Consider the following 15109-nt stretch of genomic DNA (forward strand, 5'->3'; position numbering starts at 1 on the left):
GCCCTCCCCCCTCCCCCCTCCCGTATCCCCACTACTCGCCTCACTGCCCGCCCCGCCGTCCACCCCCCACCTCAACGGCCTCGTACTCTCCGTCCTCGAACCCAGCGACCCCGCCCTCCCCGCCGTCTCCGTCTCCTCATACCTCACAGCCTTCAGCTCCGGCGAGCCCGCGCCCGACCCATCCTTTGCCGGCGCCGCAGCAGCAGCACTCGCCCCGCTCCCCGGCCCCCCGCCCGCGGACCCAGACTGAACAGTCGAAAGCGCATAGCTCCCCTCGCCCTTGCCCCTCGTAAAACCAAGCCCAAAGCCCGAATTAAAGCTCTCGGCGAACGCTTTGAGGGCGCTCAGCGTGGACGCCGCGAGCGCGTAGGCGAGCTGCGCTTCGGTCCAGATGACGACGCGCGCGGCGTCGAAGCTGGGATCCGAGGTGGGGCGGGCGAGGCGCAGCGTGGCGGCGTTGCGGGCGAGGGAGAGCGCGAGGACGGGGGCGCGCAGGTAGAAGGCTGTGAGGAGGATGAGTTTTTTGGAGCGCGGCATTTGCAGGGTCAGGACGAGGTGGGTGGGGAGGGCGAGGAGGGCGAGCTCGGTTGTGAGGTCGAGGGCGGTGAGGATTTGGAAGCGGGTTGGCTGTTGGGGTGGGGTGGGTTAGTGTTAGTGTTTCTTTTGTGGAGGGAGGGGGATGGGAGGGTTTACTTGGGATGGGCAGCTGGTGCGGTTTAGGTGGAAGGCCCAGTAGAAGTTTGAGGCGGAGGGGCAGTCGATTGTTACGACGAGGATGGACATGATGCAGAAGATGATGGCGAGGACGCTGCAGGTGAAGTAGCCGAGGAGTTGGCTTTTTTGCTTTGTGATACGGCCGAGGAAGGCGAGGACGCCGATCTTGGATGTGTATAGTGCGATGAGAAAGGTTACTATGCCGGCGATGGAGGCCTGTCTGTCGGTTAGCATTTCATCATCATATGCTGATCCCCCAATGTACTTACAGCATTGAGCTTCGACATCGTGCCGTCGTCAGAAAGATCCTCCCATGGCTTGCCCAAGCCATCACGAATGGCAGCCCAACTAGTGCCTGTATGACCAATCGTGATCGTAGTAGCCAGAAAAACGACTCCATCGTCAATTCCGAAGGCCTTCCTCCGAATCCAGATCCTGATCGCAGCAATGCAGATCGTATAGGTCAAGCAAAGACTGACGGCAAGCTTAAGCGTGTCGACGTAGCCGACATGCGGTTTCACTTGAACCGCATCCGCCATGGCGTGATGTGATGTGAGTTCGCTTGCTATCCGCAGCTAGGAAGGGCAGAACCAAGGCTTGATAAGCCCGCGGGAAGACGAGTGATGCAACTCCGTGCACCTGGGCTAGAGGTGCAGGGAAGCAGGTGCAAGGGTATATCCGGTGAATGAGGCGGCTAGCAAAGGCGGCTGAGTGCGTTGATGGGATGCGTGAGCTTAGCTTCACGGCGGAGTGAAGTGAACGATGGATTGCTTGATGTCGTCAATCGTTGGCTTTTGATGATTTGATTGCCGGCAAGAAGCCGGTGATCAGATGTTGTTCGTGTCCCTGGCAGAGGATGACCTCGCACAGATGGTCTGTTCATGCAGTTCATGGTTAGCAGCCGGAGCAGTGCGACAATGGTTTGCATAGGCAGTCTTTTGCCAAGGCCGCGCCTACGGCAGATTCGTAGAGACCTGAATGAAGGCACAGAGTGAACGGGGACATGCAAAGCTGATGCTAGCTGATGGAAGCCCTCGTACCTTGCTTGCTCACCGGGCCGAGCGGTTCCGTATGCTCGCCAACGCCACTTCTTGGTGATGTCGAGCTGTAGGCCAAGCTTGACAGCAGAGCAAGGATCTATATGTCGTGATCGGCCGCCGGATCTTCTTCTTTCCCCGGTTCGCACAACCTTGGCAGCTGTTTGTAGTGCTCTCCAATAGGTGTACCGACAATACGGAGCGCTTCAGGTTCAGGCAGGCAATCGGTAGGGCCGTACGGGGATATTTGGCGGGGATACTCGGTGCGGTGGCGGAGCTGAGTGGTGGGCGTCTGACACAGTGTAACGTTTAAGTATGCACGATTACTGGCTGGTGCAGCTGTGTAACGGTGGATGTCGTGCAGAGTCCGGGGGTCAGGGTCGAGTGTAACGCTTAAAGCTAGGTTCTTACGCAAGGAGTGATGCAAGAGTCGGCAAGGCTGGATGATAGTCAATGACAGACTGCAGGTTCCCGGGACGGAGCTTCGATTGTTTGCGCTGTTTGCTGAATGCCGTTCGTTTACTGTAGATCTTTAGATATGTCAATGTGAAAGATCGATCAAGCGCGCAAACGGCGAGTGAGGGCAGAACATGCGATGGCTTGTGACAGATCTCAGACGCTCGCGCCATAAAGCCAGTGACCACTGCATTAACCTGGAATGTTGCAAGGCGCATATTCACCCACTCCTTGAACGCTTCTGACAAGCCTCACTGCGTTACCGTATCACCGCACCGGTTGTAGTGCATCTCGATCGATTCGATAGTCCGGACACACATCAATTCGCTTAAGCGAAGTCTGGGCGTGGCGTGGCAGCCACTGCAAGCACATATTCACCAGGAACGCACCTTGTCAACCACGCTCTCTTGTGCGACAGGAGTTGTTGGTCGCTCGACTCCTTGCATCAGTGTAGAACAACACCCGCTGCTACCTCTTTCGTTGATTGTGACCTACGATTTCGTCAAACGTATCGAAAGATTTGATCCACATCGTACAACAGTATGTCACTTACCGCAGAAATGAAGCCAGAAAGGCCAGAGGACCACCGCTCGATCGAAGAATTGCAAGAAGACAAGACCGCGGTTCAGCTGAAAGGCGGTACTTACGAAGATGAGCGCGAGATGCAGAGAATGGGAAAGACCCAAGAACTTCGAGTGAGGTCGCTCCTGTTTCCAGCGCCGATGTCATGCTAACATTGTCGCAGCGTAACTTCAAATTCATCGGTATCGTTGGTTTCGTGTCGATCCTGCAATCAACATGGGAGAACACGCTATTGGCTAGCTTCTTTGGCTTGTTCAACGGAGGGCCTGCCGGGATAATCTACTGCACTATAGCAGTCTGGATCTTCATGATGTGCATGATCGCTTCAATGTGGGTTTTTGAGTGAAGGCTGCCCCTTCATACAATAAGGATCGCTGACGTCTTCCAGGGGAGAGCTGGCGGCCATGGCTCCAACGGCCGGGGGTAAGTCACAGAACGTATCTAGTCCGAGTCATCCAATCACTGACAAGTGTAGCCCAGTATCATTTCATCAGCGAGTTCGCACCGCGGTCAATGCAGAAACCGCTCTCATACATCGTCGGCTGGCTATGCTGTCTCGGATGGATCTCCGGAATCCCAGCATGTGGACTTCAACTCGCGGGCATTATTGGCGAGATGGTCAACCTAACGCACCCTGACGCCGGCTACGGCCTGGCCTGGCAAGCGACTCTGGCAGTGTTCTTGTTCATTATACTCACGGTCTGCTTCAATATTTTCTTCGCGCAGCATCTGCCACTGGCTGAAGGCATCGTTCTGTTCCTGCACGTCTTCGGGTTCTTCGCATTCCTGCTGACGCTATGGATCATGGCTGATCACGTTCCGGCAAAGGAGGTTTTCACCAATTTCCAGTAAGTGCCCTGTTCGACCATCCTGAAAGATATCGCTGACAAGATACAGCAATGGTGGAGGTTGGCCTAGTACTGGTTTAGCCTGCCTCATCGGCTTGTCGTCGCCAATTTGGTGTTTCATCGGCCCAGATGCGGGTGCCCATATGTCGGAAGAGCTCAAAGATGCGTCGATTCAATTGCCCAAGGCGATGCTGTAAATCAGCCATTCCTGACGTATGGCCATGAATATTTGCTGACCAGCTTCAGGTGGGCGACTTTCGGAAACGGTATCATGGGTATCACAATGATCATTACCTTCTGGTTAGTTTGTAGCCACAATGAGGGCCCACATGTTCACTCTACAACATATGCTGACACTCACCAGCTTCTGCATCACCGACCTTGACATCATCATCGGCGAGAAATCCACCGACTTTCCAATCATTGAGATCATCTACGGCGCCACAGGCTCGTACGCCGCGACCTGCATCTTAGGAGGGCTACTTATCTTGCTGCTGTTCTTCTCAACAGTGACGACAGTCGCGAGCGCCTCGAGACAAGTCTGGTCTTTCAGTCGCGATCGTGGGCTGCCATTTTCTGCCTGGATCTGCCACGTGAGGCCGACGTGGGAAATTCCTGTCAACGCCGTGAGTGTCTAGCAGAAAACCCTGCTTGTGATGACCTCGCTGACATCTTTCGCAGCTGCTCGTCTGCCTCAGCGTGGCTCTGGTTCTATCAGCCATCAACTTCGGATCCAACGCCGCTCTCAACGCCATCCTCTCCGTCTCCAACGCAGCGCTGATCTTCTCGTACATCGCCTCCATCGGCAGCGTCCGACTGAAGCGTCTACGCGGCGAGCCTTTGCTCCCAAGTCGATTCTCACTGGGCAAATGGGGCGGACCCATCAACGACATCTCGCTGGCCTTCTTGCTCGTGGGTTTCGTCTTCTCATTCTTCCCCTTGGCTCCAGTTACCGGCGGACCAACCTGGGCGTCAGACTTCAACTGGGCCATCATCATCTTCTCTGGGACATGCGTCTTGGCTGGGATTTGGTACGCAGTGGGCGGTGGGAGGACATATGTCGCGCCAGTGTCTCTTGTCAAGGAAGACTGAAATGTCTTAGCTCCTGGGTTGAGATCAAAGGCCAACTTCTGGATGATGCGAAATATATGGATAGACAAGTTGTGCTTGCGGCGGCACAAATGGAGCACAGGATTGTTGTCCTCGGGCCGGTGTTTTAAGGCATATCAATATTGTTTAGGATATGGAGGAGTTGAGGTGTGATGGCCTGAGGTTGAATGGAAGCTGAAGTCGGGAGGCGCACTGGCCACAGCCAGACGACATCGACCTTCAGCTGCTGACGCGATTTGAGACAACTTCAAGACAACAACGTGGGCCAATTGTCGACCGTTGCTGCAGCGATAATATACTTTCTTACAGGCAGAGCCTAGAGCTTGAGACTCTAATGAAGCAATATATGCCGAAGGCGTCTCTTCGGCGACTACCTGAGATGCCGCTTTGTCTTACACTGTCTCCGTGTTGCGGTTGGTAACGGCGTAGAGTCGTCAGGTAGGTTAGCAAGGTGTCTGTAAGACTCTCACTCTTTCGCCTTGCCGCAGAGGTTGGTACATAAATCATACTCTACCGTCTCTTCTCTAGAAGTCTCCAGTGTTGCTTTGGCACTCAGCTCCCCTTGAGAATGCCAAAGCACTCTGCCGCTGTCTTCGCCCTGATATCCTCCTTCTCTGCTCTGTCAAGCGCTTTTCGCACCCCAGCACATCTCTCATCCCCTTCCCGACCCTACGACTACCGCGGATACCACCCTTCGCGCCAAGGAAGCGGTCATTTCGGCTCTCTGAACAACTCCATCATACCATGGGCACCTCTTGCGGCGCCTCTAGAAGACACGCCCATACTCTCGTCTGAAGCTGAGGACTGCACCGCGCACACTGATGGCGACAGTCCAAGCACCTTTTGGCTGGAAGAGATCGCCCACCAAGGCACGAGTCCGTTTCTGCAGGACAGCGCGGACTATGTCGTCTTTCGGAATGTGAAGGACTTCGGAGCCAAGGGCGATGGGAGCACAGATGACAGTGCGGCCATCAACGCGGCGATTACTGGTACGTTGACTTCGAGTTGAAAGTTCTCCCGAGTACGGTTGAACTAATTTTCCACAGACGGCGGCCGGTGCAAAGGTGGCAACTGCGGCGGGACGACAGGCAAGCCAGCTCTTGTCTATATCCCGGCCGGAACATACTTGGTCTCTACGACCATCCAGCTATTGATCAACACACAGATCATCGGAGACGCCATCAATTTTCCCACGCTCAAAGCTGCGAGCTCGATGGCGGCTGGCTCCACATTAGTCAACGGGAATGACGATGGCCAGCCCAGCACGAACAACTTCTACATCGGCATTAGGAATGTCAACATCGACACCACAGCCATTTCTTCTAGCCAGCAGATCTATGGGTTGAACTGGGCTGTCTCCCAAGCGACTAACCTGATCAATGTGCACTTTAAGATGCCCAGTGGAAGCGAGCATGTCGGTATCGAAATGGATGGAGGAGATACAGGCGGCGGCTCTGGCTTGTTCATGGGCGATCTGACCTTCAATGGAGGTAATGTTGGTATCCTATTCAGTAACCAGCAGTACGCTATTAGGAACGTGAGGTGAGTGATGCTGTCTTGATGCGAGCTTCCCTCATCAACTAAGCTGACGACTTGCAATAGCTTTACAGACGTTTCAACCGGCATTCTCATCCAGCATGCCTTCGTGCTCACTTTGCAGCAAGTTAGGTGCAGCGGTGTGGGCATCTGCATCGACGCAGGCGGAGACGGGACTACAGGATCCCTCAGCCTGATCGACTCTTCATGCGAGGATTGCGGAACGGTCGTCAATGGTTCTTCATCCTTTCTGCTTGAGAACATCGCCAGTGCAAGTTCTGGCTCGATGCTCAAAACCAACGGGCAGGACATACTAACTGGTGATCTGGTCGGACAAACTTACGCAGTGGGCCACTTGTATGCAACGAACAACGGTACTGTTGACGACACTCAAGGGACGTACCTGGATCCTACCGATCGTGGGAACCTGGTCGGGGAGGATGGGAAATACTTTACCAAGTCGCAACCTCAGTACGAAGACAGGGACGTCTCTTCGTTCTCCTCGGTCAAAGATCACGGTGCTAAAGGTATGTCAGCACACTCCACCTGAAAACTCCGCCTAACACCATGCAGGCGACGGCCAAACAGACGACACAGCCGCCATCAACGCCGCCCTCCGCAGCAACGCCAACTGCGCCATCACCTACTTCCCGCACGGCGTCTACGTCGTAACCGACACCATCCACGTCCCGCCCGGCAGCCGCCTCGTCGGCGAGGTCTGGTCCGCCCTGACCGCCTCCGGCCCCCTCTTCTCCTCCGCCACCTCCCCGCGCCCCCTCCTCCGCATCGGCCACCCCAACGAAACCGGCACCGCCGAACTCTCCGACCTCCTCCTCACCGTCTCCGACATCCTCCCCGGCACCATCCTCCTCGAAATCAACATGTCCGCCTCCCACCCCGGCTCCATCAGCCTGCACAACACGCACACGCGCGTCGGCGGCGCCGCCGACACCCGCCTGCGCACCGCCTGCCAAAACCCCAACGCTCCCTGCGCCGCCGCCTTCCTGCACGCCCACCTCACGCCCACCTCCTCCTCGTACATCGAAAACGCCTGGCTCTGGACCGCCGACCACGACCTCGACGGCGCCCTCCCAACAACCCTCGCGACCGGCCGCGGCCTGCTCGTGTCCTCCCGCGGCCCCACCTGGCTCCTCGGCACGGGCTCCGAGCACAACGCCCTGTACGCGTTCCAGCTCGCGTCGGCGCAGAACGTCTTCGCGGCGCTCCTGCAGTGCGAGACGCCGTACTGGCAGCCTGCGCCGCGCGCGCCGGCGCCCTGGGTCCCTGACGCCGCGTGGGGGGATCCTGGGTTCGAGTGCGGGGCGCAGGGGGAGGGGTGCTACATGGCGTGGCAGATGAGGGTTTTGGGGGCGGAGACGGGGAGGGTGGGGGTTTATGGGATGGGGTTTTGGACGTTTTTTAGCAAGGGGAGCGGGGAGTGCGGCGGGGTTGATGGGACTTGTCAGGTTAGTTCGGTGGGGTTTGAGGGGGTGAGTGAGGGGATGGGGAGGAGCGGGGTGAGGTTGTTTAATTTGAATACGAGGGGGGTGGAGGATTTGGTGAGGTTGGGGGGCAGTGATGGGAAGGTGGGGGCGGCGCAGAGGGGGAGTTGGGGGAGTTGGGGTGGGGTTGTGGTTGCTTATTTGGGGTTTGAGTGAGAGACGGAGTAGTGGGATGTTTCTGTAGGGGATATACCAGTCTGGCTGGCTGTGTAGTGTACATTCTCGAAGGTGCATGATATGAGACGTTTGGAAGTCACGTGGTCCTGGAGTGAGAACCAACAACGTCCTACCATCCTGAGTTGCTCCCACCCGCGAGGTACTTACTCACTCTACGCTCTCTGCAACCGGCAATAATATCCAAATTAGTAAGCTACCACCCGATCCTCCAAGACAGCCCTTCAATCAACCCCTCCACCCATCCATCCATTCACCCGTTACAAATCCCATCCCCTCACGCCACTCCACAACGCAACCCGATCCCATCCGACAAGTGAAGTCGAAACCTCACACGCCCATTGGCTTCTCCCCTCCGTGGCTTACCATACCTGTACAGACGATATGTCCTCTCAGATCACAGCCTGCAGTACGTTCTGTGCTAGGGGAGGTACAGTACACACATAGACACTAGGAACGTGATCCACCCACACGACGCCGGACCGAACACCGCGCGCACAGGAGTGTGGAGTGCATGGATGGATGCGCGGGCGGGTGCTTGGTCTTGCCTTGATTTTGATAGCTTACTGGGCGTTTATTTATGTACAGGACATGTATGGGGATGGGAGCGGTGTGAGGTGGTTGGATTGATGCGGATCGATAGTATCGGACTGTGGCTCCGGGTCCGGCGGAGCTGATGTCAATTCTATTCTGTCGGGACACGCGATTGAGGAACGCGTGAGGTAGCAAATGTGATACAGGCGTGTGGTACATGTTGTGGTACATGGTGGTACAGCATGTACCTGAGGGAAGCCACCCGCAGTCAGCCGGGAACTGACTTCCCGATAGCGGAAATTGAGATGCCGTGTCCATCAAAATCCGCGAGGCAGTTGAGAGGCGACCGACCTCACGCGGTCAGAAGGTTCCGCGGGACGAACATTTGGCCTGTTGGTTTGCGGAGACGGGAGGCGAGGCGACGCGCGCAAAAGACGGTGAAGAGCGAACTGGAGTCTGGGCCCGCGGGACTCGGTCTGGGGGAGTGGAGCAGTGGTGGGTGTGGATTCTACCTGTAGGGACTATCGGATTTTGGGCAGGCACGTGAAAATAAGGCACTTCGGGGGTGGTATGGGCTGGGGGATGGTTTTATTGTGCCGAGGGCGGCGTTCAGATTGCACTGCTTTGCTCGACAGGTTCACACGAGATGTCCGGGCGCCTCTCATCGCGAACTGCTGCTGTGCCACTCGCTGGCTTGAAGCTAGATAACGTGCAGAACTGGCTGGGTGGCGTGAAGATGGGGATCGTGGACGAGGAGGACGCCTGACGGGCCGTGCCTGGTGGCCGTGGCTCGTGCAGTGGAGATTGTTGATCGTGATCGGATAGTAGTGATGGTTCTGGTCGAGACAGCGCCCGGCTTGCTGAAACACACGGCAGCGAGTCATGGGCACGTGGGCGCGTGAATAGCACAGATATAGGGAGAATGAGTATACATGGATGCAGTCAAAGACATGGGAGGCGGTGGAGGAGTGTCGGCGGAGGGAGTCGCAGCGCAAGACGAGCGCCCTTGACCCCACGCGCCGCTGCACACGCGTCCGAGTCACATTGGCCGGGCGAACCCCAAGGGCATCCGCAGTGCTGGTGGATCGGCGTGGCATCATCGTGTCGGCGGGCGTCCGTCTGCGCGTGCGCGGCTCGTCTGCTGTGCTGCCGGGCGTGAGAGCTGATGATCCGCCGCCTTCTGCCCTGCCCTGCCCTGCCTGAGCCTGCCTGAGTCTGCCAGTCCGCCCGCCCATCTCAGTAGCCGGTCGCGGTCGGTGGACAGCGGAGCACTCGCAAACCGTATGCACCGCTGCCAATCCGTGCTGTGTTGAATCGCCTGACTCCTTCCTCTCCGTCTCCCTCTCACTCACTCGCCCTCCCTCTCTCCGTACCACCGACGCACCCTCGTCGCTTCGTACAGGCACGACACGAGCGCGGCCACGTGCATACCCGCTCGAGCACTTCCAGACTCGCTCAACCCACCGCGTCTGGCCAGCGGTTGTGGCTTGGCCGATCTGCTGCCGCTCTTCTTGTTCGCCCTGCTCTGCCCGCTCTACCTCTCACTTTTGCTTGCTTTTGCTGCTGCTGCTCGCCTGCGCTGTGCGCATATTCACGTCAATCGCCACTAATCACCCCCAGCGCAGGCTTCACTCTCTGCAGACCTGTCGCATCTTTTTGACGCGGCCCTCACGTCACCCAGACCGCGACTCCGCTGTCGGCATACGACCGAGCCGCATCAGACAGACCATCCGTCCGTACCTTACCTTACACTTTCGGGGTCCAGTCACCCTTTTTCACTTTAAACACTTCTCTACTGGCTGAGCCGATCAATCCTCGGCTTGCACCGCACCACGCATGAGCCTTTCGATTCACACCTCTCTCCGGGCCCGCTGCCCTTGATCCTTCACCACCGCCATAATGTCTTCCTCACAGCCGCCCAGGCGCTTCGCACCAGAACCCGTGGAGACCACCAGCAGATCTTCGAAAGAGAAGGACACAGCACAAGACGAGAAGCCCAAGGTTCGGCGATTCGCTCCCGAGCCGGTGGAGACGTCGTCCAAGAGCTCGAAGACAGCAAGGAAGGAGCCGGAAACAGGAGACCTTCACGATGTCAGGCCCAGACGATTCCTTCCGCAGCCCGTGGAAATGTCGACCAAGAGCTCGCGCAAAAAGAATGAGCCAGAGACGGGAGACCTCTCACAGCCGAGGCCGCCGAGGAAGTTCGCCCCTCAGCCAGTTGAGACCACGACCAAGTCTTCCAAGAACAGGAAGTCTCAGCAGGATGATCAGGCGAAGCCCCGTCGATTTGCGCCTCAGCCGATCGAGACTTCTTCGAGGTCGTCTCGCGGCAGCTCACCAGAGAAGGCAGACAAGCCTAAGCCGAAGAGCCGCTTCGCTCCGCAGCCTATCGAGACCAAGCAAAGTAGCAGCAAGGGCAGACAACAGCAGGGCGCACCGCACATCCAGTTCGACCTGCGAACGTTCGACACTCAAGGGAAGAGCAAGTCTAGGTTAGGAGAGCAGGTCGCACCGGAGGAGACAAGACCGGGTGAGGAGCCAAAGAAGGTCGTACGCAAGTTCGCACCTATTCTTCTAGATACCGCGCAGCGTTCTCGCCGCGCGAACGAGGGCAACTCTGCACGGACAATAGCGAGTAGGACCGAGTATGGCCACAAACTTGCGGCCAAAGAGCACCGTCGACACATCACGGGGGACGTGACTCCTGCCGTGGAGTCGTCCGACAGCGACACAGAAATGGCCGACGCTGGCCACCTAGATCCCTCCAAGATCGACCAGTCGCTGAAACGGAGGCCCTTGTCACCTCTTGGCGGCGGACATGCGCCCAGCAGATTCACCGAGCGATCACACTCTTTCCGCCTGCCGGAGCTGGATACCATCGAGAGTTCAGAGAGCGAGCAAGCCTCACAAGCATCCTCCCTGTCTTCTAGTCCGAACCAGGGCTCGCCGATCACCGCTTCAGACTCGTCTTATCCTTACCCGTACCCTGGGTTCAAAGATGCAACACGCATCCGTGAGAGTGTTGATGAGAATTTCCACAACTATCTGCTCAAACTCGAAGCGAAACGGGCAGAGGAGAGGATGCGTGAAGCAGCGCTTGCGGCGTTCCCCAACTCTGACTTCCACGAGCCCGTCATGCACTACGTGGACGAGGAAGAGACGGAAAGCGAGCACAGCCTGGAGGACCGACCTTCGACATGGGAAGGTCACGAAGACGAGGAGGTTGTCAGCAAAGCACGAAGAGAAAGCACAAAGATGCCCTGGGAGCAGCTAGAGCTGCAGAGACACGCGGAGCGATTGGAACAAGAGCGTAAAGCCAACCAGACCACCGCAAAATCCAAACAAGGCACAAAACAGCCCAGTCACAACAGCGCATGGTGGAATCCGGCAATGACAGCCGGCATCGCCCAGGATAGAGACTTTAAAGGCATGCAGGACCGGGCTCGCCCCCCAATGCTCGGAGGCGACCTTCGCTTCCCTCGCTGCCGGTCTCCCTCGCCCGCACGCTTCGACGTGACCCAGGGCTCGACCGCCCTCCGCAACCAAATGTGCTACCTCACCGAACACGCCGACTCGCAGAAGAAAGAAGACGAGAACGACGAACCCGGCCTCTGGCAAAGCCCCAAAGCCCCCAAGCCCCACTTCACCAGCATCAAAACCCCCCAAGCCACCATGGGCAGCCCGAGCCGCGAAAGCAGCAACAAAAAGGGCCTCTGGGGCGGCTTCTGCGCCCAAGACGGCGCCCAACCCGCCGGCGCCCTCTCCCCGCCCCCAGGAGGCCACAGCGGGCTCATGACGCCCCGCTTCGAACCCGAATCCAACCCCTTCGACTCCTCCTTCTCCTCCAACAACAACGCAACCCCCTCCAACCGCACCACAATCGACGCCGCCGTCGGCCCCGAAGGCCCCATCATCCGCACCCCGCCCGCACCCCCCTCGCAAGGCGGCCCCTCCCCCGCCGCCCTAGACTCCATCCTCGTCACCGAGCACGACCTCGACGCCACAATGGCCGCCTCCTACCCGGACTCCTTCATAACCCAAGTCTACAACTACCTCTCGCTCGGCTACCCGTCCCTCGCGCGCCCCTTCGACGCCGAGCTGTCCAAGATCTCCCGCGTGCCCGTTTCCGTGCTGAGGCAAGACGACAAGCGCGCCCGCGACTCGCCGCGCGGGTATATCCGCCTGGGCGAGGATTTCGAGGGCGGTGGGGGAGAGGTCGGGCGCGAGGGCGAGTGCATGCGCTGGGTCGCGCTGAAGAGGTACGTGCGCGAGTGGGCGAGGCAGGAGAAGGGCATGGTCAGGAGCGAGGGAGGCGTGTGGGGGGGTTTGGGGGCTGGGGCGAGGAGGGGGAGTTGGGCTGGTTGAGAGCGAGCGGGAGGGGAGGGGAGGCGAGGCGAGGGCGTTTTTGGATATTCGCTCCCTTGCCTCGTTGAGAGGACTTGCTGCGTTGTTTTCTGCGTGCTCTGGCTTTTTTTTTTCCCCCGTGCAGAGAGCAGCCAGCGTGGGGAGGGAGCTCGTGCGGTCGTACGGCTCGGGTTTTCCCTTCATTTTCAGTTTTTTTGATTGCTTTTGGCGAGGCGTTCTGGCGACGGTCAACGATGCGGACGGGATTGGGTTTTTTTTCTTTTTTCTGGACGTTCGCTTTTGGGTTTTGGCTCGGGATTGAGAGAGGGTACATTGACAGACAGTACACAGTACAAAACACACTTTTATTATTATCAGTAAATCGTTGTAAAGCCAGGACGGGATCAGGATCGTGCAGGAGATGGAGAGAGGGAGAGGGAGAGAGGGAGGGATTAGTTTTAGCTTCGATAGGTAGCGGTTGCTTGTAATTAATCATTCTTTTGAGAAAATGCTAGGGTGTTGTGATTCTGATTCTTCCTTTTTGTGGATGGCGCCTTCTGATGTGAGCCTGCCTGTGCTCGGTAGCCTTGGAGGGGAAGTTTGCAGGAATGCCCACGGGGGAGAAAAAGAATGTAAGATTTTATTAAGGTAGCTTCACAGTGGCTTTCCTGGAATTGGTCTTCTCCCGCCCGTAAGAAAGAGAATGAGAGCTCTGTGATTCTGCGCGTCCGCCGGTCACGGTGTCTCGTGGCGTGAGCTGTTCTCGTTTGCCTTTCGACTACCATCAAGGAAGTCCGTGGGTCGTAGTTCGAGGGCCTCGTGGCTCGGGTATCTTGCGCTCACGATTGCGTCCGGTCGCCGCGTGGAGGGACGACTTTGATGAGTCTCCCGACCTCGACTGCCAAGGTCGCCTGGAAGGCACAGGTGTCTACCTTACGGGGGCAGATTTGTCAAATACTTTCGCCGCCGGCTCGCGAGGCAAGAACGAGATCCAGGCCTGCACGCCTTGGATTCCACGGTTCTTAGTTTGGCGTGCCGTGGAGAAGGTGGAGGCAAAGGTGCACGCCTGAAATTTAGGCAGAGTCACTACTGCAGGACCAGCCGCGGGACAAGGAGATCAGGCGGGTTGCCAAGTCGAGTGGAAGTGGAGGTTTAGAGCTCAGGAGAGTGAATGAAGGGATTTTCGTCGAGCGAATTTTGAGGTCAGATGCCGTGTACTGTAGTCTAGAGATATTCTGCGCTAATTGGGTCTTTCGAAAATGCGTGCGTTGAGATGTTGCTAGCTAGCATCATCGTCGTCATGCGGTGATCGTGACACCTTCGGAGGGTATTCCTGGCCGAGAGAGAAAGAAAGATAAAGGAGAAAGAGTGAAGACCCAAAATGACCCATCGTAAACCCCATCTCATCTCATCATGCCATCATCACACAGCATGAACAAACAAAAGAAATCCCCAAGAGAACGACGCGTTCCCATTCCCCCCATCTCCACCACTTCACCCTCCTACCTCCCTGACAACTTCGCCAACGCATCATCATTCGCCCAATAACCCCTCTCATAGTCCCTCCTCTTCCTCTCCGCCAGCACGCGCGCCTCGCGATCCTCCTCCCGATTAAGCTGGCGCACCATACCGATGACGCCATCGTCGTCGTACTGGTCCTCCTGCGCCATGACGAACTCCTGCGCCGGCGAGTCGTCCATGTACTCGCGCAGTTTGTTCCACTCGCGCTGCTGCTCGTCGGACATGAACGCGCGGCCGGGCGATTCGGGGCTCTTGCTGCCCGTACTCCGCGGGCGGCAGTGGCTGGCGTGCTTGCCGGGGGCGGTCGAGCGTTTGAGGGTCGGGAGGGCGGTGGGAGCGGCAGTGGAGCGCTGGATAGTTGGGAGGGCCGTTGGAGCGGCGGTTGAGACGGGGCGAGGGGCGGGAGCAGGGGCAGGGAAGTAGGAGGTGGCGTCTGGGTGGGCGAGGTGCGGAGGGGTCGGCATGGAGTCGTCGTAGGCGCGCGAGGCGTTGAGAAAGCGCTCGTAGTCGGTCGTGGCGCCGCGCGGCTGGGCGTTGTGAACGTTGTGCAGGAAGCGTTGGAAGGCTTCCTGCGAGGGGTCGACAGCGGCTAGGGGCATGCTGGAGCCCGTGGGGAGGGCGGGGACCGGCGGGACATAGCTGTTGCGTGAGGTGTTGTCCTTGCTGCCGGAGAACCAGGAGCGGCGCTTGCGCTTGCTGCCGCCATTGGGGTCGAGGTCCTGGGCGTCTGAGGTGGATGTGCGACTGATCA

At 57.9% G+C, this 15109-nt stretch overlaps 4 protein-coding genes across 4 annotated transcripts; 3 read left to right on the forward strand and 1 right to left on the reverse strand.

The window, feature by feature from the left end:
* WHR41_08916 (uncharacterized protein) lies at positions 1 to 1253 on the reverse strand (the record flags this gene model as incomplete). The annotated part of the gene is made up of 3 exons (XM_069377520.1): positions 1 to 627; positions 694 to 930; positions 984 to 1253. Coding segments are annotated over 3 exons (1134 nt in total), but the record flags the coding sequence as incomplete, so codon positions are not given.
* A 1514-nt stretch (positions 1254 to 2767) lies between these two features.
* WHR41_08917 (uncharacterized protein) lies at positions 2768 to 4729 on the forward strand (the record flags this gene model as incomplete). The annotated part of the gene is made up of 8 exons (XM_069377521.1): positions 2768 to 2902; positions 2953 to 3119; positions 3178 to 3212; positions 3265 to 3637; positions 3687 to 3830; positions 3884 to 3937; positions 4002 to 4263; positions 4319 to 4729. The coding sequence occupies 8 exons, from the start codon at positions 2768 to 2770 to the stop codon at positions 4727 to 4729; spliced, it is 1581 nt and encodes a 526-aa protein (XP_069225538.1).
* A 586-nt stretch (positions 4730 to 5315) lies between these two features.
* On the forward strand, positions 5316 to 7941 carry WHR41_08918 (uncharacterized protein; the record flags this gene model as incomplete). The annotated part of the gene is made up of 4 exons (XM_069377522.1): positions 5316 to 5736; positions 5794 to 6289; positions 6350 to 6810; positions 6857 to 7941. The coding sequence occupies 4 exons, from the start codon at positions 5316 to 5318 to the stop codon at positions 7939 to 7941; spliced, it is 2463 nt and encodes an 820-aa protein (XP_069225535.1).
* A 2451-nt stretch (positions 7942 to 10392) lies between these two features.
* On the forward strand, positions 10393 to 12858 carry WHR41_08919 (uncharacterized protein; the record flags this gene model as incomplete). The annotated part of the gene is made up of 1 exon (XM_069377523.1): positions 10393 to 12858. The coding sequence occupies one exon, from the start codon at positions 10393 to 10395 to the stop codon at positions 12856 to 12858; it is 2466 nt and encodes an 821-aa protein (XP_069225536.1).
* Positions 12859 to 15109: the final 2251 nt, after the last annotated feature.

This window comes from Cladosporium halotolerans, assembly GCF_011745625.1.
Source record: "Cladosporium halotolerans strain TM138-S3 chromosome Unknown Sca51, whole genome shotgun sequence".
Lineage (NCBI taxonomy): Eukaryota > Fungi > Ascomycota > Dothideomycetes > Cladosporiales > Cladosporiaceae > Cladosporium > Cladosporium halotolerans.